The sequence below is a fragment of the Saccopteryx bilineata genome, chromosome 3 (genome assembly GCF_036850765.1).
Source record: "Saccopteryx bilineata isolate mSacBil1 chromosome 3, mSacBil1_pri_phased_curated, whole genome shotgun sequence".
NCBI lineage: Eukaryota > Metazoa > Chordata > Mammalia > Chiroptera > Emballonuridae > Saccopteryx > Saccopteryx bilineata.
This window is the reverse complement of record NC_089492.1, coordinates 240,053,522-240,078,936: the sequence shown is the minus strand read 5'-3', so window position 1 is coordinate 240,078,936 and position 25,415 is coordinate 240,053,522. Positions and strand designations below refer to the sequence as shown.

Genomic DNA, 25,415 nt, shown 5'->3' with positions numbered 1-25,415 from the left:
GTACACGGGTCGTTGTATGGCTCTCATGGAATTACATTTTAAAATATGTGGCGTTCATGGCTCTCTCAGCTAAAAAGGTTCCCGACCCCTGCTAACCTATTAAATAATTTACTCATTTAGCTTAATATAAGTAAGTCTTCTTCGTGAAAGAGGTTTGCTCCCAGTAGATGCTCCTATTTGTTGAATGAATGGAAGATGTATGAAAGCATCTTGTGTTCACTTTTTTTTTGGTTTACTCTGTAGGCATGATGAGACCAAGTGATGTCCAAGGTCCTGGCCTGCTTGTTGAACTACCTGCTGTGGCTCAAATAAGGCAGCAAGAAGATCTGCCCTTATACCAACTGCCCAGGACCCGAGTTGTTTCCAAAACCTTGGCATACACGGGAGTGTTGTCTTCTAGATACACCACTAATGCATAGTATGATTTCATTTCCTTTCTGTGTTTGCATTATAAAATTGTTTTTATTTTGCTTTTATATACAAAAACAAAAAACCAAAGAAAAAACGAGGCATGATTATGGTGGGATATTTGGAAAATACTGAAAAACATTATGAATAAAATACACTATATTATAAAATTAGTATGATGACTTCACATACATAAAATTGTATTATATACACAATTTTATATTCTTGCAGTTATGTGCAAAATGGATTACATAGAGTATTTGCTTAGAAAATAGGAAGTTAAGAGTTTTATTTTAACAACTCAAGTAAGAAGTATTCGAGGACAAATGAGAGAATAGATTTAAGGGTTAAAGAATTTGTATGAATTGGTGACTGACAACAGGCTGGAAGTGAGCAGAAATGGTTGAGGATTACTTGTGATTCTGGAATGAGAAAACAAATGGATAGTGGGACTGTTAGTTCTTTGACATAAGCATATAGGAGCATAAACAGGTAGAAAGGAAAAATAATGAGTTCAGTTTGAGGCATGTTGAGGGTTTACAAAGCTATAGGACAAAATAAAGGGGACCAATTAGATCCATGATTCTCAGAATTAATGTTGAGGATGATTCTGACATGAATAATTAGGAACAAGATCAAGCAAGCATAAGTGAAATTCCTGGATTTGAATAGTCATCTAGGGGAAGCTCAAATAATAAAAAGAGTATGGGAACAAAATTGGTGTTCCTCAAAGCAGCAATATTGAAGGCATTAATGGAGGAAGAAAATAGTGAAGTGGAGTGAACAAAAGGTAGAAGGAAATTGATAAACTAGAGCAGGGGTTAGGAACCTATGGCTCGCGAGGTTGTGGCTCTTTTGATGGCTGCATCTGGCTTGCAGACAAATCTTTAATAAAAAAACTAATAACAAAAATATAAAACATTCTCATGTATTACAATCCATTCATTTCCTACTGCTCATGTTCATGGTTGCAGGTGGCTGGAGACAATCACAGCTGACCTCCGGGACAACACCAAATTTTTATTGGATAATGCATAACGTACACGGGTCATTGTATGGCTCTCATGGAATTACATTTTAAAATATGTGGCGTTCATGGCTCTCTCAGCCAAAAAGATTCCCGACCCCTGAACTAGAGGCTAACATAGAAACCAAGGGAAGGGAGCATTTTAACAAAAGGATCATCACAGACTATGGTCACATGCTACAGGGAGGTCAGGGTAGGTAACATGGAAAAGTTTTCACAGAGGTTGTCCATATGGCCCTTGGTAAGCACAGGACAGTTTTATTAGAATAGGTTAAGAATTGAACAAAAGGTCCAAAACTGGACACAGTAAGTTCAGACTAGTTTTTTGAGAATCCTGATCCTGGAAAGAGACAGATAGAATGCATGATATAGATAGATATTTAGATAGATAGATAGATAGATAGATAGATAGATAGATAGATAGATAGATAGATAGAGAGAATGTGTCTGTGTCTGTCTGTGTGTCTCTGGAAAAGATACAGAACAAGAATATGTAGATTCTAGGGATTAAATGTAGTTCTTAAGTAGAGTAAAGGGAGGAGGGCTTGCATAGCCAGAGATGAACCTTTCATAGTTAATCTGAAGAAGTTCACCTCCTCAGAGACAAATGCCAGGAATGAAAGGAAAGTACAAGTGCAGGTACTGTTTATACTTTGGGGACAGGAATCCAAAGCAATTCTGGTCCAGTGACCTTGATTTTCTTTTCTCTGTCATTTAGGGGGAAAGCTATTTACTAAGAGTGATGGGGTGCTAGTAGAGTGGACATTAAAAGGAGAGCTGTCAGGGTAGAGATTAGCTTTGGAAACAAGGGAAGAGGAGTGATGGCTTAGTGGTGGAAGGATGTTTAGAAAAAAACTGACCTCTTTCCAACTTCCCAGAGGGCGCGAGAACATTCAGTAAGGAGGTTAGGGCATGTAGTAGTTTCTTTACAATTCAAGGAGAATTTATAGAGTGTGATGGGTAGACTGGCTGGGTGTTCGTTGGGGATGGAGGATGGGAGCCAGAGCAACATCTGAAGCAGAAGCCAGAGGGGCAAGCACTGTGAGCACAGGAATGGAGTGAGCAAAGGAGTTGGAGGTATTGGCAAAACATGACAGGGATGAGCAATAGGATGGGATTAATTGGCCCTAATGTTTTATAAAAGCCTTATTCCAAGAATGATTTGCTATCATCTATCAGCACAAAACAATATTGTCTCTGTTCAGTAACCTATGACCCTCACCTAGAGTTTTAGATAGAAACTTTATAAAACATTGTTTGTTTGTTTTTGTATTTCTGTATAGCTCATCTCTGAGTGGAAAGACACAGAAGCCCAACTAGTTGGAGAATCTAGTTTCTTTTCCCACAGCAGAACGGGACCAGTGTGCAGAGGGGAGGTGCTGACAGGCCCAGTGTCCTTGTATCCTAACCTGTTCCTGGAGGAACGCACAGTGTTAAACAAGCAATACATTTGTTTCTTTAGGAGGGGTAGCTGTGAGTGGAAGTACCGGAATGGCTAGGAATATATATTTTAGGACTTTTTATGCGGTCAAATTACATTTTTTCTTTTGGTGGTAGTAGTTTCTTTCTTCCCTTTTATTGAACTTGTTGGGGTGACACTGATTAACAAAATGGTACAGGTTTCAGGTGCTCAATTCCACACATCATCTGTACTCTGTACTGTGTGTCCACCACCCCAAGTCAAGTCTTCATCCATCACCATTTATCCCCCTGTACCATCCTCCACTCAACCTGCCACAATCAAATGAAATGTCATTGTCTTTAAAATGTCCTTTGTGCTTAGTGTTAATCATTGAATCTGGTGGAAGAATTCAGAAACGGGGCTTCTGTAAAGCTATAGAATTGTTAGCTGGGTAATTGGAAAAGATCTAATCAAATCTGCAAGCCCTCCTCTCCTTATTCATGCAGGAAAGAAAATGGAACATTTGTTGTATCTTGCTCAATTCTCCTGACTTCTGAGAGGGAAGATACACCTTCCTCCTGTCTGCTTTTTCTTCTAATGAGTATACTTCAACAAGCCAGTTTCTTATGCAGTCACAGGTATTTTAGGGCACCAACCTAACTTTATCTTGGGCAATCAGTCTTGCATGTGACAGTTGTAATTTTGGCGTGCTCACATGGATTCAGGATATATTTGAATCTCAGCAGGTTCTGAAAGAGTTCCTGTAAATCCTATTCTCCCTTTTAATCTTTTAGAGATTGCCCAATAGAGTTAGGATCATAGGTGAATATTTATTGCCACTCAGGAATCTTCCTGAGTAATGCAGAGATTCTTTTGGAAGACAGTTTTTCAGATTATCAGGGTGTCATGAAGTACTAAACTATATTTTAGGGCTTTTTTCTTTGCATTAATTTTTGTGTAGGACTGCAGAGTTTTTTAATGTTCACTTTTTTTTTTTTTTTTTTTTGCATCAAGCCAAGTTCTCCTTACATTTGGAAGCAGGACAAGTACTAAGATGTTGGACTCACCTTAAAAGTGGGGCTCTCTTTGAAGAGAACTGTGGGCAGTCAGGGTTTGATAACCCTGAACAGAACCTGAGTGATTTTGATCTGTGTATCCTTCTGTTACTGAACAAAATGATGAGACCTCAATTCTTCTCTCCTTGAGAGAAAGAATTCAGTCAAGAAACAAAGTGCCAACTAGTAAAGGAAGAATTTGTTGGTCATGGAGGAAGAAAGTCAGAGAAAAGGGGACCTTGAAGTCAGGTAGGGGGTTAGCCAGTGAGCTGCTACTGTCCACTGCTTCCTTGATTGCAAGTCTTGTGGGGGCTCTTAGAGCTTAGGAGAATTAGGGGGGCAAGGGAAACAAAGGAAATGCACCTGGAGGGAAGAAGAGGAGAAGGGGAAGGTGCTGGCATGCTCTGGGAAGGGAGAATGCACTGGGTCCTCTGACCTAAGGGTTTCTAGGGGTGAGAATTTTAGGAGAGGTCCCAGGGAAGGATCTCAGTAGAATATTCATCAGCTTTCCAGGTATGTCCTTTTAGAGCTGTGGTCTCCACTGATTGGTTAGCATCAGGGGAGTCATTAGTTAATGCAGCATCTGAGGTCAGCCCTGGCTTCCCTTTGTCCGGTTCTGTGCTTGGAGCTGAAACACAACTGGGGCCTAGATGTTATCTCTAGGGGTTAATGCTTAAGCACTGTTCTCTAGCCTCCTTGTTTGTTCCTCCTCTAAGGCAGTCCAAAACCACATGATTAGCAGTATGCCAGAGAATGAAAGGTCAGGGGAGGGTCCGAGTCCCATAACCAGCGATATGCTATCAGAGGGTCTAAACAGTATGACCAACTAAGAGAGAAAAGGTCACCCTTGGGGCAGAGTTTTTGCTTTCTGTTTTGCTCATTGCTAGGCACCTGGGGCTTTCCGTCTCAGTGGCCTTCTGTGCCTCGTTCATAGTTCTTGGTTTATAGTCCTTCGTGTATTCATGCCTGTCCTGCTGCCTACCACATTTCCCTCTCGGGGCTCTTGACCCAGAAATCTTTTAGGGAAGATGGGCCTAAGGTATCTTCTGTAGCTACTTCCTGCTGAAAAGGGGCAACGTGTTCCATCAGAGCCAAGGGATCCTTGTTCTCTGTTAGAGGGACGATGAGGCCTGTGCACAGAAGCAGGTTGCCATGGTGTCTAGGGTTGGTATTTCCTGAGTATGTGTAGGGCTTATAACCTTGTGGAAATAAACTGTGTTACAAATTTCATTATTATTGGAGAAAAAGCTGGAATGACAAGGCTTAATACAAATTGTCCGATAAATGAAAAAATTTTAGTTCTCAATTCCATATCAAAGGATGGGAGAAAAATAAGGCATTAGTTTGGAGGGTTGTAGCTAAATATTTATTTATTTTTATTTTATTTTTTCTGTATTTTTCTGAAGCCGGAAACGGGGAGACACAGTCAGACAGACTCCCACATGTGCCCGACCGGAATCCACCTGGCACGCCTACCAGGGGGCGACGCTCTGCCCACCAGGGGGCGATGCTCTGCCCCTCTGGGGCGTCGCTCTGTTGTGACCAGAGCCACTATAGCGCCTGGGGCAGAGGAGCCATCCCCAGCGCCCGGGCCATCTTTGCTCCAGTGGAGCCTCGGCTGCGGGAGGGGAAGAGAGAGACAGAGAGGAAGGAGAGGGGGAGGGGTGGAGAAGCAGATGGGCGCTTCTCCTGTGTGCCCTGGCCAGGAATCGAACCCGGGACTTCTGCACGCCAGGCCGACGCTCTACCACTGAGCCAACCGGCCAGGGCCTGTAGCTAAATATTTAAGATAACTAAAAAAAAATTCAGGCTCTAGTTCAGTTCATAGCTGAGAAATAAAGTTTTGAAGACAAGTAAGTGGAGTCTACTGTAACATAATTTTCCCCCCTAAAATCACCCTCATTTTTATCAAAGATCCAAATTAAGACCAACTTGTTTATTGCATCAAGTCCAGTTTTAATTTGACCTGATTACTTGCATAAACAGAACAAGCATAGCAATTGATTATATAGGCTTTTTTTTTTTTTTTTGTATTTTTCTGAAGTGAGAAGCAGGGAGGCAGAGAGACAGATTCCTGCATGCACCCGACCAGGATTTACCAGCAAGCCCACCAGGGGGTGATGCTGTGCCCATCTGGGGCATTGCTCGGTTGCAACTGCAGCCATTGTGGCACCTGAGGTGGAGACCATGGAGCCATCCTCAGTGCCCAGGCCAACTTTTTGCTCCAATGGAGCCTTGGCTGCAAGAGGGAAAGAGAGAGAGAGAGAGAGAATGGAGGGGGAAGGGTGGATAAGCAGATGAGTGCTTCTCCTATGTGCCCTGGCTGGGAATTGAACCTGGGACTTCTATATGCCAGGCCAACGCTCTGCCACCAAGCCAACTGGCCAGGGCAATCATATAGACTTTTTAAAATCTGCTTTGCTTGAATTTCATAAGGAATCTCCATATTGAGCGTTAGCCCCTCAGGGCAAAGAAGCCAAGCCTCATAGTTGCCATCCTGGTTTGCCTGAGATAGCTGTAGTTTTGGGTGAATTTTTTGAGTTCTCGAGGTCCCCCAAAATGTCTTGAGGTTTTCTCTTTGACATCATCTAGGAAGGCAGCGTTCATTCCTTACGTGGAAAGACCTGCACGAACCACATGAATAAGCAAGGTACCAGGCCATTTCTTTATTGGTTCTCATTGGCTTTAAAGTCAATCTTAATTCCTTCAAGGTTTCTGGTGACATACAGAATCCAGGCATGTCTCTCTTAAACATGACATTCCAGCCAAAGCCCTGGTTAATAAAGCTATAATTGGAAACTGGTTTTATGTGTCCTATTACAAAGAGATCAGATTCTTATTTGATTCATGCAAACAAACATACTGCCATGAAATAATAATTACTCATTAAGAGTTTCCAAGTTCTGGAAGAATCAGGTAAAGAGAAAAATATAAAGCAAAAGGGAAACCCTTGTTCTTTTCACAGAATGGAAAACAACTAAACTCCAACTCTGTTTTAGCTTACTTTCGATATTCATTTTCAGCTTACCTATTTAATTTCCTCTCAAGATTTCTCTTCACAAGCCTTCTACAACTTTCACAACCCTTTGTACCTATTCAGAAATAACCAGCTTTAAGACAACTCACTTTCTTCCTTTTTCTTCAGTATCTTCATATATTATACCTTCCATTACCAAAACCATACAATTTATTAGAATTTCGAACTTTTAGAAACCTTAATTTCCAATGATAACCAGAAAGTAAGCAACCAGTATTCCTTAGACTGATACTTTCATGAACACATTTTATAACCTTTAGAAACACAGGCTTCTGGTCCTGCCTGGTTGTGGTTAAGACTGTCCTCCTGAGACAACAAGGTTGCAGGTACGATCCCCAGTCAGGGCACACACGGAAGCAACCAAAAAGTGTATAACTGAGTGGAACAACAAAGGAATGCTTCCCTTCCCTCTCCCCTCTCTCTCCTTCCTCACTCTGTTTCTTAAAGATAAAATTGTCTGACTTTTGGTGGCTCAGTGGATAAAGTCATAACCTGGAATGCTGAGGTCATTAGTTCAAAACCCCAGGCTTGCTTGGTCAAGGCACTTACAAGAAGCAATTACTACGAATTGATGCTTCCTGCTCCTCTAGTATCCTTCTCTCTCTCTCTTCTCTTTCTAAAATTTTTTATAAAGTGGCCTGACCTGTGGTGGTGCAGTGGAGAAAGCATCGCCCTGGAATGCTGAGGTTACTGGTTCAAAACCCCAGGCTTGCCTGGTCAAGGCACATATGGGGGAGTTGATGCTTCCTGCTCCTCCCCCCTTCTCTCTCTCTCTCAAACCAAATAAATAAAATCTAAAAAAAATTAATAAATAAAATTAAAATAAAAGAACAGAATACTATTAAAAAAATTAGTCCCTGGCCAGATTGCTCAGTTGGTTAGATTATTGTCCCGGAGCACGGAGGTTGCTGGTTCGATTCCCCAGCCAGGGACATGTAGGAGCAGCTTGGTGATTCTTATCTCTCTCCCTGCCTCTCAAAAAATAAAGGAAGAAAAGAAAGAAATGAGGGAGGGAAGGAAGGAGGAGAAGAAACAGGCTTCTTTATTGCAAACACACTTTTAAGAGACATACTTCTAATGAAGTATAAGACATTAACAGTTTCAAATGTGTTTCCTAGCTTCTCTGTAATAAAAGGCCAAAAATAGGTGAACTGAAGACTTCTTTAGGAATTAATGTTTAACAGTTGAAATAATTTAAATTAATCTGAGATGGCTAAGGTGTTTTTTTTTTTTTCTTTCAATAAAGACTATCTTCTAGACACTTCCATTTTAAATGATGACCCAGATAAGATTTGGTGACCTTTCAATTGTTCCTGGAGCCACACCTCTGCCTCTGTAAGGACTAGTTGTAAAACAAGGACAGTCATTTTTAATACCTCAAAAATTTGGGGTATCATCCAAATGTTGGCAAAGGACTGCCAAATTCATTTACCTATTTTTAGAATGTTTCTATCCATCTGAGTCCACTTTATTTTTCTTTTAGGCTCTGTAGCAAATGTAGAGAAATTTAGTTTAAAGGTAGTGCATAGCTCAGGGTCAGTCCTGAGAGCCATAAAGGCTGGGATGTATGGAACCTCCATCCATTTCCCTGCGGCTGGCAAAGCAGTTCTATTGGAATTGGCAGTGCCATTAGCTGGTCAAACCTCTCCAATACATAATTTATACTGGGGCCCAGCTGTGTTGGGAAAAAATATTTGTTGGGGAAAAAATATTAGCTTTTTTTTTTTTTTTTTAAGGTTTGGGAATCAAATTTTGACCAGTCTTGAGGATGTATTCTAAGAGTGAGTCCTGAGGAATGGAGGGTTGCTTCCCATCTGTAGAGAATAGAGGAGAGAGTGGGAGCAAACAGGCCTCCCTATTTCACCCAGCCTATAGTGGACCTGAAGGGAGCATCCCCTGCTGCGTTCCTGGGTTCCTGGATTCAGCTAGCCTTACCGTACAATCTGCCTCCTGTCTGTCTCATCTGGAGACTATCATCCTTCATCTCCAAATTCACTGACAGGATCTCCTTCCTTTTGGACCACTTGACTTGAGCAAGTGAGCTTGCCAGTGCATCAGGGATAAGGGCTTTATTTCCAGGTGTTTCATTAATTTCTGGAATTTCCAGAAAAAGTGATTGACCCAGTAAATATGATGATCATTTCCCCAGAGGCTCTCTTATGTCCCATTCCCTTGGACCCTTGGGCCTCATGCAGAAGAAATGGGAAGCCCTGCAAGGTCAACAGCCATCATGACATTGTGGGGCTGAGGTCTGGGCATTTCTGGCCTTGGAGGCATACTTTCCCAGTTGATCTTAGTTTTATTTTGTGATCTGTAGAATCTGAACAAATTTCTGGGGATATGGTATGGTGGGTGGAGGTGTACTGCTTGTGGGTTGAGCTCCAAGGGGATTTCACCTTACAAGTCATCTCAAACCCTTTTATGTATCTCAGTTTCTCTCCCCAGCTGCCTAATAATCCAGCCATGAGGATTCAGAGTGCTAGGTAACCAGCCTTTATGCACGTGTCCCCAGATGAATAAATTACTTAATTAGAGTTTATTTAGAATTCCCTATGGGACTCCCACATGTCGTGAGAGATGCCCTCTGACACCGCCACAGAGATTCTTAGTCACCTAGGAATACTCAAGATTTGGGTTGGAGGAAGGAAGTACCCCTTATCTTCAGAACCACAGGAGTTCAGACTTCTATTTATTCAGCAGAGGTTTTGTTCATACCCTCAGAAAGCAATTCGAATTAAAAAAAACCCAAAGTTAAAAACCAGCCATCCATTTTTTCTCCAGTCCTTAGTTATCTGGATCCTTATCTTTAGCCTGGGTTCTCTCAACTCTTAACCTTTAGCTCCAACTCGAGGAGTTTGAAAAATAAAGCTCAAGTAAAGTCAACCTCTTATCTTAAAACAGGGAGGTCTGGAATCTCAAGGAAAACTCAGCCAAGTTCATGCACTGCAAAGCGAGGAGCCGATGGGGCGCAGTGGGCCCTGGCTGGTGCCTAGCATGGGTCCAGGTCTGCAAGGTGGTCCTAGGTGGGCTCCTCTGGAATCCAGCCAAACTACGCCATGGTTAGACCATCCACGTCACATGCCACCAAAAGGATGTTATGGGTGAAATGAAGAGACCTCAATTCTTATCTTCTTCAGAGAAAGAATTCAATCAAGAAACAAAGTGTAGCAAGTAAAGGAAGAATTTACTGGCCGTGCAGGAAGAAAGTCAGAGAAAAGGAGGCCATGGAGACAGAGAGGTTCAGGGGGTTAGCCCAGGATGAGCTGCTGCTGACCACTGCTTCCCCAGTTGCATGTCTCCTGGGGTTTCTTAGAGCTTACTAGAAATAGAGGGGCAAGGGAAATGTGCCTCCTAGGGATAAGAAGAGAAGAAGGAGGAGGGGCAAGGACTGGCATGCACCTGGAAGGGAAAGTGTTCTACGTCCTCCAACCCAAGGGCTTTTAAGGGCGGGGGATCTTAGGGGAGGTCCCAGGGGAGGATCTCAACAGAAGATTCATCAGCTTTCCAAGTATATCTTGTTAGGGTCATGTTCTCCACTGACTGGTTAGCACCAGGGCAGGAGGTCATTAGATAATGCAGCATATGAGGTCAGCAGTGACTTCCTTTGCCTGGTTCTGCTGCTTTTCTGGGCTTGGAGCTGAAAAACAACTGAGGCCTAGATGTTATATCTGGGGTTGATGCTTAAGCACTGTTCTCCAGCCTTCTTGTTTGTTCCTCCTCTAAGGGGGTCTAAAACCACAGACTAGCGATATGCTAGGGGAGGGAAGGTCAGAGGGGCATCTGAATCCCATGACCAGCGATATGAAATTCAGGGGTCTAAACCTCATGACCAGCTAAGGAAGAAAAGGTCACCCTTGGGGCAAGGTCCTTGTTTTACTGTTTTGCTCATTGCTAGGCACCTACCTGGGGCTTTCTGTCCTGGTGGCCTTCTGTGCCTGGCCTGTAGTCCTTGCTCTGCTCACCTCTAACTGCCTTCCACATTTCTTTCTTCATAAGGTCACTTGAGAATGTGTCTTCAGAACTCACCCGGCTTCTGTCTTTTTCTAACTCATCTTTGTCATCACCTGCTGCCTGAAGACATATGGGTGCCTATAAAAGGGGACACGCACATTTCTCAGTCTAACAGCAGATCTACCTTATAGATATATTGCAGGTGCTGTTCAGAATTTTTCTCTGTTATTTATAGCTACAAGACCCTGAGAAGGTTCCCCTTGTGTCTATATTCCCTTACTTACAAAGTAGGTAGCATTGTGCTTTAAATAAAAGTGAATATAAAGGGCTTTGCATAATGCCTTGAACATAGCAAATGTGTAATAAAGGTTGGCAGTGATGATAGATGATAATGATGTAGACTCATTGGCCCCGAAGTGTATTTAGGGTAGTATTCATTGTTGCTGCGTGTTTTAAAACACTCAGAAGATTGCAGGTTTTTGGGGTGTTTTTTAAAAAAAATAAAATAGGGTCAACTCATAGTAAATAAAACAAGGTGTCAGAGGCTAGAGCCTTGAGGGGATGGATTTGAGATGAAAGATTTGTTTGAAATTGACAAGAAATCACAAGAAATCACGTTGTAGGTATAATAGGATACAAATGAAAGGAAATACTTTCACGTGTTAGGTACTTTGTTGTGAATAGGGGAGGTAAAAGAGGAGGTAGAATAGGAGGCAGAGTGTCATACTTGGGGAAAAATTATGTGTAAATTCAGAACATTGGTAGGAGGATGAGGCTAAGGGAGAAAAGAAATATATGCATTTGAGGGAGCAGTGCTCTGGAATGTGAGTTGGGAGGAAACGGGGAGGTTTCCAGTATACTTCCGTTGCAGCTGTTTTCCACACTGCAGGTAGAGACCAGTGTGAAAAAATGAGGACAGGAGGTACATAAGATTATTGCACTGATGTCTTTTAGACTATAATTGTATCTTTGATTACTAATCCAGGCTCTCCTGAAGGCCAAAAGAGACATAAAGTGACCTAAGGATGCAACTTACCTTTTATGGCTTGAGCTTTTGTTTCTTACCAAAACCCTTAGATATAATTTTGCATATTAGTAAAATGCACAGATTTTTATGGGACAGTTATCTTAATTTTAATAAATGTATAGATCTATATTACTGTCAGTCCAGTTAAGATATTAAACATTTCCATCACCCCAGAAAGTTCTAGTACACCCGTTGGCAGTGTCTTGCCCCAGGCAACCACTAATGTGACTCCTTACACTATAAATTATTATTCCTGTTCTGTAATTTATGAAGTGTAATCAGACAGTAGGGCCCTTTTTGTGTCTGGCTTTTTTTCAGTAGCACCATGTCTGTGTCATTCTAAACTTCAATGTGAGGAATGCCTAATTATTTATGTATATTGATGTCAAGTAATAATTTCCTTTGTACCCTCAAAATCAGTGTAACATCTGTATGAGTAACCTAACTAGTTTGGAAAACACTAGTGCCCATTCTCCATTGTTACGAAAGCTCAGTATTCCCTATGGTGTGTCACCTCAGATTGCCACATACAGTCTGTATTTAAAGAGGCAGAAGAAATCTGAGAGTGCTTAGCCACAACCAGAACCTGTCCTGCTTCCATCCTTTCAGAGTGCTGAGTTTCCTTGATCCTCATATGGCTTAGTTTGTAGAAATTTTATATGAAAATAAAGTATATTGAGAGGGAAAGGTCACCTTGGCTGTCTAGATCCATCTTGACTTCTATATGATGTAGAAAATTTTATTCACGAAGGGATTGTATATCATGATCAAGTCTTACTATTAACATCCACCTGTTCGCTAATGAGCCACTCCATCTTTCCTCAAATCTGTAAAGAATGATAACTTTGGGCATTTGTAACAAAGTCTGAAATAAAAAACATTGTTTTTATTGGATGGCTGATTCCCTTGGGGAAAACTATTTAAAAATAAGAGGTAAATTTCAGTTATTTTAAGATTTGAGACTTTAACTGATTGAGCTATTGACCATGCTTAATTACAGTGCAATTATAAAATTTGAAGTTAGAAATCCCTTGTTAAAGTTTTAAATGTTTGTGAAAATTTACATCTTAATATGTGTGATAAAAGTATTTTACTTTCTCAGTTAAATTTTATTGTGGGTTAAAAAGTATATGCATTCATTCATTTGTATGGTTTCTCATCTTCTGTGATTGTTTTTCCAAAATTAATCACACTATCTGGATAAGCTTTTTCAAATTTTATCTCTTTAGGTGTGAAATAATCTGATTAAAATATGTGCAAAGCAACTTCCTAAAAAAAAAGATAATATGTTTTGAAAAAGGCAATGAGTCTCTTGCAACAAAATAATCTTTTTATTATATACCTTATCTAAAATTTTCCATATTCCCATCCCCTTACCTTAATGTGAAAGCTAGCAGTTAAGGATATTTTGGGATTTTATTTTTTTTAAATAGAAAATATAATAGCTTATACTAATATTAAATTTTGGTTTCCAGTCTAAGTACTTGGAGTTAGTGCAGACCCCATAACATAAAGGTTCAGTGTTCCAAAACCACCCTGACTTCAGATGCCAGTTGCTATCTGTACTTCTGACCAACTAGCTTTAAATTGAGTGTTTCTACAATCCTTTCCTAGGTTTGTGAGGATGGCTGTCAGAACTCAAGAAAGCACTTTACTTACTAATAGTGGTTTATTATAAAGGGTACAACTCAGGAATAACCAAATAGAAAAGAGACATAGAGCAAGATATGGAGGATTGGTGTGGGGGTGCGTGGAGCTTCCCTATTTTCTCAGGGTACTTCGCCCTCCCAGCTCCTTGAATTATTCTTCAACCTGGAGGCTCTCTGAACCCTGTTGTTTAGGGTTTTTTGTTTTGTGACAGAGATAGAGATACAGAGAGAGGACAGATAGGGACAGATAAAGGCAGACAGGAAAGGAGAGAGATGAGAAGCATCACTTCTTCGTTGTGGCTCTTTAGTTGTTCATTGATTGCTTTCTCATATGTGCCTTGACCGGTGGGGGCCAGGGGGTTACAGCAGAGGGAATGACCCCTTGCTCAAGCCAGTGACCTTGAGCTCAAGACAGTGACCTGGAGCTTTAAGCTAGAGACTTTTGGGCTCAAGCCAGTGACCATGGAGTCATGTCTGTGATCCCATGCTCAAGCCAGAGACCCCAGTTCAAGCTGGTGAGATTGGCTCAAGCCCAATGAGCCTGCACTTAAGCCAGCGACCTTGGGGTTTCAGACCTGGGTCTTCTGCATCCCAGGTGGATGCTCTAACCATTGTGCAACTGCCTGAACAGGCTAAGATTTTTATTTGTTTGTTTGTTTGTTAATGATGATTCCAATATGTAGGCATGATCGTTTACATCATTGGCCATTGGTGCATGAACTCAATCTCCAGCTCTTCTCCCTTCCCAGAGGTACGGCTGAGGGTGGGGCTGAAAGTTCTAACTCTAATCACCTGTTGTTTCTCTGGCGACAGCACCCATCCTGAAACTGTCTAGGGTCCTACCAGGAATCACCTTATTAGCATAAACTCAGGTATGGTTGAAAGGAGCTTGTTACTAATAACAAAAGATGCTCCTATTACCCATATCAGGAAATTCCAAGGATTTAAAAGTTCTATGTCAGGAACTAGAACAAAGAGCAAGTATAATTTTTTTGGTTTTTTAAAATCGTTTTTTATTTTTCAATTACAGTTTACATAATGTATTATACAATATTACATTAGTTTCAGTTATACACCCCAGTGATTAGACATTATATAACCTACTATGTAATCATCGTGATAAATCTCACACCCAACTGACACTGTGCATACCAACTATTTATTTTTTATTATCACACCTGTCACAGTTTGGGGTATGAGAAAGTAGAAAAAGTAGAAGAGGAAGGTTTCAGTGTTGGTTTGGTTTTTAGTTTTCAGTCTTACTTAACTATTTATTTAAAAGGGAATTCTAAAACACAACAGAACATGAAGGTATTATTTGCAGTAATGTCCATATTCTAAAAAACAGAATATAATCTAAATGCCCCATATTTGAGATAGCAGGTAAATTACATCTACCACAGACTATTATAATGCTATTAAATAAAAAATTATGAAGATTATGATAATATGTGGGGAAAATTTTGATACAAAAAGTGAAAAATTGGCAAAGGAAATGAATATTGGTTGAGCTTCAGTTAAATGCCAGTTTCATCTCATTTAATCCTTGTTCCTCTTACATAGGATAACCAAAATATGAACGTTTATGTGATGATTACAACTATCCAGTGAATATTAATGTGATGTGATAAAGTGAGCACTTCACTTAAATTGGTGGAATCATGGGAATATATCATTTAAGGATTGTATTCGGAGGCTCATAAACAGAAACCCCCGTTTAGCATTGGCTTAACCAAACAGGGCCTTAATTTTTTTTTTTTTTTTCCATGTAAGAGGTCCTGAAGAAAGTAGTTGTTTGTCAGGGTCTTAAACACCTCCTTTCTTCTTTGCTGTCAAAGTATGGCTTCTCACTGTTTCTTTATGATTTTAAGTAGATGCTTCACCACCACCTTCAGCTCCGCATTCTAGTGAGGAGAAAGAAGGGCATAGAGCAGCCGGCTCCTGTCAACTGATTCTCCCTCCATTTAATGAGTTTTCCTGGAAATCTCATCCAGGGACTTTTGCTTCCTTATCACTAATCAGAACTATGGCACTCAGTTACCATTTGCTGAAAGGAAGGCCAGAAATGTATTTTTTTAAAAGCTGGGCATAGTACCACCTGGAATAAAACAGGAGTTCTGTTGGTAAGGGAGAATGGGGGACAGGACATTAGATAAGTAACCAGCAAATATCTGCCAAGCTGTTTTTCCCTGAATCCTAAGGTGCTTTTATCATAAAAAAAAAAAATAGATTGACTAAGAGAAGGCCATCTGGTAGTGGGTGAAATGTTAATGATTCCTAACAATCCCAATTTCTTAACTGATTTTTGGAATATCTGAATCCTTTCGGCTTTCTCCTTTATATTCAGCCTCGAATCATTATATCCCAGACGGTCTATAGAGTGGCAAGTAGATAGGATTTTGCTACTTTTTACAGGACTTAACTTGAGAGTTTAGAAATAATAGAACATTGAAATTGTGGAAAGCAAGATTTGGACTGTAAAGAAGTTGTATAGAATGTTTGAGCCTTCTCTGAGCCTCAGTTCTTCTTGTAGGAAATATAATCATATGTCCTGCTGTGCCTACTTCATGGGGCGTTTGTGGTAATGAATTGAAAGAGGTAGTGCTTACATTTTTTTTATAGAGCAATACAATTTGCAATATCAGACATATTATTTTATTTAGTGGTCCAAACTCATGCACCTATTTCGTGCCACAGGTTAGCCTGGAGTTTAGGACTCCTGACTCTTCTAGATAGTATATGGTAATGTCTCCACCCTATTGGATAGCACTACTTATATAATTAACTACTCTGTGATTCAGCATTTTGTTATTTAATTAAGCAGTTTCATACTAACATACTTGATAGGCAAAAGTATGGTGTTGGTAGGTGGGAGGATCAAGTCAGATAATATAAGTAAATCTCTCTGTAAACTGAAAAGTACTGTGTAAGTACACAAAATATTAATGGGATACAAATGACAGAATCATCTTAGTGTGACAAAAAAGTCTAGAAAGAGGGGTCATGTTTACTGACTGTTTAGCCATTTATGTTTGTTTATATTGGCCTGTTCTCTTAGATGGTCAATCAATATCAAGTCTTAAGGAATATATTTTTATAATATCTTTATTATATGCGGCGTAAGTGTCTGTCGCCGATAGCTTATTGGTTGCTTGCGTAACTGTACTAGCCAATAGGGTGAAGTTGCCACGGCTGAACGTAAATTGAGCGGGTCGGGGGAAGGTGAACATTTGTTTGCATTGGCAATCATCTGCTTTTGAAACAATTTAAGGCTGAACGCAAATTGAGCGTGTCAGGGGGAAGGTGAACATTTGTTTGCATTGGCAATCATCTGTTTTACATAAAAACTACGTCTTAACGTAATTTCTTTTAAGAATGCCTCCTAGAAAATACAGTACTGAAGAGGAGAGAAAAGGAGCTAAAGCTGCACAAAAACGGCTTTCTCGACAAAAAGAAACCACTGAGCAGAGAAAGACAAGGCTTGCTTCAATCACAGAGCAAATGCGTCTTTCTCAGCAAAATGAGACTGATGAGCATAGAGAAACAAGGCTTGCCTCAGATGCAAGACAAAAAAGCCTGTCTCTACAAAATGAGTCCCTTGAACAAAGGCAGGAGAGAAATGCAAAAAAAATGACAGAGTAATGCTGACCAAAACGCAAAAAGAATTAAAACAGTTTCAAACGGAGAAACTTTAATTTTTTGCGCATTCCTCTGGTGACATGAATATTGGCATTTTTTTACCTGAGCCTGCATTTGGACATGGTCAACTTTATGTTGCCTGTTCAAGAGTTCGTGAAAGAACGGACGTAAAATTAAAAATAATTGATGGTCCTCTGCAAGGCGAGCTTAAAAATGATGGAAAGATCTACACAAGAAATGTTGTGTACAAAGAGATCTTTGACATGTGAATTAACATTTTATTATTTAAATCACCTTTATTTATTGAGCTATCGGTGGCTCTTAAGAAATGTACCGCCAGTGGTTTCCTTCATTGCACTCTACTTTAAGCAATTAAGCAAGTAGAAGGGGGAAACCCCATGGGGCACCAAGTAAAGGGGTGTCCTCGCCGCCTGCCCTGGGTAATTCAGTTTGAATTAGCAGACACCTTTGCACAAATCATTTTAATTACAATTTATAATATCTAGAACAGCGGTCATTTCGTATGACCGCCGGGCTTTCTAGTTTTATATATTGGTATAAAAACAAATGTGAGGTTGTACAAATCAAACACATTTTTTGAAAATAGTGTATAGCATGTTGCCAATAACAATGTTATATAGAGTCATAATTCTATGATTTTTCTGGTGCTGGATGGACATTTGTTGAGTTGAACATTAAAGCAATATATTTTTACTTAGTATGAATAGTTGACGATTGATATAAATATTTTAAAAGCTTAAAAATTAAGAACTATTTAATTACATATAGATTGTGCAATTTAAAAACTTCCTAGCAACCGCTAATAACAGGATTGTGTCTTATAAATTGTGTGTGTAATTTTTTTCTTTTTCTCCCTCCTCAGTGAGTTACCTGAGAGAGAAGAAGGTGAAGGAGAAGAAACTCCAAACTTCAGCCACTGGGGTCCACCAAGAATGTATGTTAATGACATTGAATTTCTCAATAGGACAACACAATCAGCTGCTTTTTCTTTAACTTATATTGTCATTCAGTCATTCTCTAATGATTGAGAAATTACTATTCATGTGTAGACTGACCCAAAGTTTAGTTTCATTTTGTTTTAACTAGAGATTTTTAGCCATGCAAAATGACTATTACCAAATATTAGGAAAATCTTGATCATACTCTTTCAGAGAAAGCAATTTACAAATGTCCATCTGTGATAGTGAGAGACTATGTATAGTTTATCACTGCCTCACAACACAGGGCAGATAGGGCTGCCTTGAATACAGTAAAGCTTCTTTATGTACAAACAACAACAGTAATTGAGACTGTGTCATATACTAATTTATCTCTCCCTCCAGCCCTTGTATTATCCACATTTGTGCCTTGTGTGAGTGAACAGAATGTGTTGGGACCATCTTCTCATGGATTCTCTTGTAATTTTATGTAGTCATAAGGCGTGCACTTTACTAACATTATCTTCCTTTAGCGCTTCCTTTAGCTACTCTATTTTTCATGCATTATTTATTTTACTATGCCAACCAAAACTGTCTTTTTTCTTGAACTTCTGAGTTTTGTCTTAAAACCTCTTAGGAACTGCTTTCTGAGCTACTGTTTTTATTTGTATTAATTATTGGTCACGTCTCTGCAATTTGGGCACAATTTATAATATTTTGAGGGGCAAATTTTATCTCATATATTTTTTAAATAATGTGGAAGGCCCTGGCCGGATAGCTCCATTCATTAGAGCATCATCAAGATACACCAACATTGTGGGTTCAATCCCCAGTCAAGGCACATACAGGAACAGATTGATGTTTCTGTCTCTCCCTAAAATCAATCGATAAATTAAAAGTAAAATAAGACAAAATGACATGGCGGTAGGAAGAAAAGAAAGCTCTCCTGTCTTTGGAGCAGATGAATCTGTTCTCCACTTAGAGAAACATAACTTAATCTGCTGACTGGAAAGGCAGCTTGCGCAGCAGGCCTCTCACTGGAGAATTTATTTCATTCTGAAAGTCTCTGCTTCTTGCCAAAATATGTGTGACTTTTGAGTTTTCACCCCTTTGTTATGTTCTTAATCCATTCTTTGCTAATGTTATGGATGTAGATGAAAAGGATTAATCACAGAAAAAATATTGTGGTAGAAGATGGGAACATTAAAGCCTAGCTAAATCTCCCAATATTGAGTTGTAGTCATTGTTTTAGATTCCTAATTTAAACTTTCACAGATGCCATAAATTTTTGATAATATTTTACTATTTTGGAATGAAGTACAGTTTCTCTAACATTTGTAAAAATATATTTAGAAAATATATTTATATAAAATATGAGTCACAAGGATATGGTACAAATTGAAAAGTTATAATGACAGTCCAACAAATTAAATTAACTTGTTTAATCAGTGAATTTTTTTTTCTTACTTTTTGCAGTGTTGAGATTTTTAGAGAACCTGATGTGTCTCTTGGTATTAGTATTGTTGGTGGACAAACTGTTATAAAACGCCTGAAGAATGGAGAGGAACTTAAAGGCATATTTATCAAACAAGTATTAGAAGACAGTCCAGCAGGAAAAACAAATGCTCTTAAAACTGGAGATAAAATACTTGAGGTAAATGTTAAAATTCTGTTTTTGTTTGAATGTACTATAAAAGAGTAAAATAATCAATTAGCCAGAAGTTCTTTCTTTATGTGTTGGGATATATGTATGTACAATTGGTGTATTTTATTTAGATGCCTTACTTTGTACGTTGTTTGCACAATTGTATGAGGTTCTAAAGTCAGGGTGGTGGCGTATAAAACAATAAAACAAGAAGCCTTAGCTGACTAAATAAATAATTGCAAAACTTAACAGCCTGACCAGCTTGACCAGGAGGTAGCACAGTGGATAGAGCATCAACCTGGGAAACTTAGGACTCAGGTTTGAAACCCCAAGGTCACCAGCTTAAATGCGGGACCACGGCTGAAGTGTGAGGTCATAGACATGTCTCCATGGTCACTGTCTTGTGTAAGGGGTCACTGGCCCAGCTGGAGACTTCAGTAAATGCACATATGAGAAAGCAATCAATGAACAACTAAGGTTCCACAATAACAAGTTGATGCTTCTCATCTCTCTCCCTCCCCATCTGTCTGTCCCTGCCTCTCTGTCTCTCTGTCTCCCTCTCTAAAACAAAACAAAAACAACAGAAATGAAGCACATGGTAGGCATGCTTCTCCCACAGTCTTTTTTTTAAAATTTTTTTTCTTTTTCTTTATTATTTATTTATTTATTTTTATTATTATTATTTTTTTGTATTTTTCTGAAGCTGGAAATGGGGAGAGACAGTCAGACAGACTCCCGCATGCGCCCGACCGGGATCCACCTGGCACACCCACCAGGGGGCGACGCTCTGCCCACCAGGGGGTGATGCTCTGCCCCACCCGGGCGTCGCTCTGTCGCCACCAGAGCCACTCTAGCACCTGGGGCAGAGGCCAAGGAGCCATCCCCAGCACCTGGGCTATCTTTGCTCCAATGGAGCCTTGGCTGCGGGAGGGGAAGAGAGAGATAGATAGGAAGGAGGGGGGAGGAGAAGCAAATGGGCTCTTCTCCTCTGTGCCCTGGCTGGAAATCGAACCCGGTTCTCCCGCATGCCAGGCCGACACTCTACCACTGAGCCAACCGGCCAGGACCTTCTTTATTATTTTTATTTATTCATTTTACGGAGGAGAGAGAGTGAGAGAGAGAGAGAGAATGAAAGGGGGGAGGAGCAGGAAGCATCAACTCCCATAGGTGCCTTGACCAGATGAGTGCAGGGTTTTGAACCAGTAACCTCAGCATTCCAGGTCGATGCTTTATCCACTGTGCCACCACAGAACAGGTCAGGCCTTCCCACAGTCATAAGCTCTAAATTTTATAAATGTGTGTCAGTGGGATAGCCATGCTTGTCCTTCCAGAGTTGACTCTGGAGTCAGTAGAGGGTGGAATCCATTGTTCCCATGTGGAAGGCTTTGCAGACAGAAGGTTTAAAGGCATGTCAGGACCCTGAGAATATCCTGAGGTGTGAATCTGATTCATTTCTTTGTATTGGGTTGTTGGACGACACCATATTCAATATCTTCAACCCCAGGATCTGTTTGTTACTGGTTTATGCTTTATTATGCTAAACATTGGCTGCTGTGTGTGTTGTTTTTGTTGTTTTTTTCACCCCCGAAGTGGGAAACAGGGCTGGGGGAGGCAGACAGACAAACTCCCATCCGAGCCAACTTTGCGCCAATGGAGCCTTGGCTGCGGGAGGGAAAAGAGAGATAGAGAGAAAGAAGAGGGGGAAGGGTGGAAAAGCAGATGGGCACTTCTCCTGTGTGCCCTGGCCGGGAATCGAACCTGGGACTTCTACACACTGGGCCAACACTCTACTACTGAGCCAACCAGCCAGGGCTTTGGCTGCTGTGTTTTTGCTCAGATAGAGTGAAAAGAGCCCTGGAGGTCCTGGGTTGAAGTCTAGATTGTCCTGCTTATTTTCTATTTGTTGTTGAACAAATTATTAAACCCACCTTATTTATTCTCAGTTTCCAAATAAAATGGAAATGAGAACTAAAACCCTTAGTATCATTGTGAGGCTTACATAAAAGAATCACATAAAAATGCTCTGTATATACAAATTTTACATTATATTTGTTTTGTGAAAATTCTTAGAATTTCATACACACTTGGGATATGCCAGTGAAGAAAATGACCAAATGCTCCTTCTCTTATGGAATTTGCATAATGGCAGGAAACATAGACAATACACAAAATAATATATAGAATGTTGGATTGGGATAAGTAGCTATGGAGAGTAATAGGGAGGAGGATACGGAGTGATGGGTAGTGAAGACAGTAGTTGCAGTTAATACATATGTTAAGATGATATTAGAACAAGTATAGGAGGAAAGAGAGTGAGCCATATGGATGTGTGGGGGAAGAAGACTCCAGGAAGAGAAAACTAAAGTGTGAATTCTCTGAATGCAATCAGAATCCATTAGAGAACTATGAATGCATGAACATTTTTTTTAAAAGGATACTCTAGCTTTTAAGGCAGGTGTGGTTCCTTTTATTTAGTATTTGCTTGGTACAGTATTTTCTTTCCTTCATTATCATCTATATTTTTTATTTTGTTTTACTTGTATTTTTGTGTAAGCAACATATAACTGGAGTTTGCTTTTTAAAATCTAAATTGATAATCTTCATCTAAGTAAATAAGTGATATTGATTAATTTTAAATTTTGGTTACTGATATACATATTTGAACTTAATTTTTAAATATATATTTTATATTTAGTTTCATCTTTTTTCTTAACTTTTTATTTTGAAATAATTATAGACTCATAGAAAATTGCAAATAAATGTATAAGGAGGTTCTGTGTACCTTTCCTCAGTCTCCCCCAAAGTTAATGTCATATATAACTAGTACAATAGCAAAACCAAAATTCTGATGTTGGCACAATTCATTGTCCTTATTCATATTTCACCAGTTACACATGCACTCATTTGTGTGTGTTTGTGTTGTTAGGCTCTACAAATTTTAATCATGTGTATAGCCTTACATAACCACCACCATAATCAAGAAGCTCAACTTGACCACAAGACTCCCTTGTGTTACTACCCCTCTATACTTCCTCTCCCCATCCCTAACCTTTGGCAACCACTAACTGCTTTTTTATGTCTATAATTTTGTTATTTTACAGTTGTCACATAAATGAAATCATTGTATCTTTTTGAAATTGAATTTTTTTTTTTTACTCTGTAATTTTGTTGAAATTCATTCAATTTGCAATGCTTCTTTCCTTTTTATGGCTGAGTAGTATTCTATGGCATGAGAGTACTACAGTTTAACTATTCAGTCATTGAAAGACATTTGGGTAGTTTCAAATTCTTGACTATTCAAATAAAGCTCCTATAAACATTTGAATACAAGTTCTTGAGTGAAAATAAGGCCTTGTTTCTGTGGAATAAATGCCCAAGAGTGCAATGGCTGTGTTGTCTGGTAAGTTCATTTTTAGTCTTGAATTATTAAAGTGTTTTCCAGAATAGCTGTGTCATTTTACATTCCCACCAACAATGTGTGAGTGATCCAGTTTCTTCACGTCTTCACCCACATTTGGTGTTGTCACTGTTTTTCATTTCAGCCATTCTGATATGTATACGTTGATATCTCATTATGTTAACTTGTGTTTCCCTAATGGCTAATAATTAATATTCAGAACTTTACATGTGCTTAATTGCCATCTGTATATCCTCTTCAGTGACACATTTGTGCATGTCTTTTTTCTGTTTGCTAATTGGGTTGTTCATTATTTTATCTTTTAAATTTCGGGTCTCCCCCATCTTTCCCTTCTGTCAGTTGAGTATAAAGTATTCTCTCACTTGTCCGTCATCACTTTTACACATGCTAATATGAACTCCCTGTTTTGTCTCAGATTTAATAATTTATATTTATATATCAATCTAGACTGATATATTATCAATAATAACATATCAAACTCACAGCAGACTTAAATGTTACACTTTAATATATATTTTGTCAAGTGTAATGAGTCAATTGTTTACTTTTTTCCCTGTGAAAAGTATTATTTACTTGGGTTTTTTTTTTAAGTAAAACAATAATCATTTCTGTTTTGAAACAATTTCATGAAGAATTTAGGTCCATATAAAGAATTTTTTATACTAGGAATTTCAAATTTAATGTAATTTTTAGAACAGATTTTCATCTGTGGGAATGGACACACTTTTGGCTTATAATTTTTTTTTTGGCTTATAATTTTAAAGCTGAGAAAACCTAAGATATTTTTCTGCTGTAATATGACAGAATTCCATTCTCAACTTTTAGTGATTCCCATGTAACAATGTGGAAAAGAGAAGTAATAGTTGATTGTTACTACTTCTCTTATTGCTGAACATTTTTTGGGATTAGGTGATTTATAAAAAGTTTCTTATGTATTGTATTCATTTAATATTATTTATATCCTTCATCAACTCAAATGAGAAAAGAGCTTTTACAGAGCATGAAAATATTCCAGTGGATGTCTAGTAGAATAAAACCCAAACTTCTTACCATGGTCTTTTGGACCTTCCATGATGTGGCTTCAGCTGCCTCCTTGACCTCACCTCTTTTCTTCTTCCCATCTGTCACCATTCTTTGGACTCACCTGTCTTTAAATCCTTTTTAACACACCAGGGTTCTGTCTCCTACCTGAGGGCCCTCACTTTCTGTCCCTCAGCTTCTGGGGTGCTTACTTTTCTCCTTACTCTGCTCAAATCCGTGATGGAGCATCCTAATCACTCCCTTGCATATGCTTCCAACTCCTGTGATCCTCTTTGCTTACACTGAACTTGTGCAGTTCTGCTTATTTCAGGTCTCTGGCGTCAACAGAGAAATAATTGCCATGCTGTCTAGTCTCATTTTAAATTCGTGACCATCCCCTCAAGTGGGCCTTTAGTTCTGCCCGCAAACCCTGTATTACTTCCCCAGTTGTTTTATTCTCCTACTTCCATAGGTAACTATTTTAACCTCCTGTCTCTCCTCCTCAGCCCTAATCTTACCTTATGGCCCTTGTTTCTTATTTCTTTGACAAAATAGAAGCAGTCAAAAGGGTACTTCCTCTTGCTCTGGCTGCATACCAAGTCTTTTTTGTAACAGTATCTATAATGACAAACGATCTATTTGTGCTTCTGTCTAAAGCCAATCTCTGATTTGTGCAGTAGATGTCATTTTCTCTTCACCGCCCGAGGATCTGCGTCCACAGTTGTCACTTTTCATCCCCCCCCCACTGCATCATGATTCTGTAATTCTCCCATCTTAAAAACAAAAGGCTACCTTGATCCCACATCCCTCCCCATCCACATTTCTATTTCTTTGGTCCCCTTATGGCAAAGACATATTCACAGATTGTTGCTATCCACTGTCCTTAAGTCACCCCAACAATTACCAGGGCTTTGTTACATTATCATTTTGAAAAATTGGTTCTTTTAAATTATATTTGGTAAGTACAGAATGTCTTGGAGATCATGGGCATATTCTTACGTTACATTCTCAGAGAATTGTGTAATAAGGATAACACACCCAAATTTATTGAGCATAAAATGTTTTTTTGTGAAAGAACCTATGAATGTTTCATACTTCCTTTCTGAACATGATTTAAGAAATATTCAACTGCTCAGTTGTGATAATGGACAATTTGTTTCAAATAATCATTCTTCTCAGTTTAATTGAGAGAAGAGTCC

General features: G+C 39.3%; 1 protein-coding gene across 10 annotated transcripts in view; it reads left to right on the top strand.

Moving 5' to 3' along the window:
* The window catches only part of PATJ (PATJ crumbs cell polarity complex component), a 418,144-nt gene that overhangs the window by 130,512 nt on the left and 262,217 nt on the right, over positions 1–25,415 (top strand). For all 10 annotated transcript variants that reach the window (XM_066269036.1, XM_066269031.1, XM_066269034.1 and 7 more), the window contains 3 exons: positions 244–418; positions 18,079–18,150; positions 19,610–19,787. In XM_066269036.1, the coding sequence (XP_066125133.1) occupies positions 244–418; positions 18,079–18,150; positions 19,610–19,787 (425 nt within the window). The remainder of the gene's footprint in view (positions 1–243; positions 419–18,078; positions 18,151–19,609; positions 19,788–25,415) is intronic.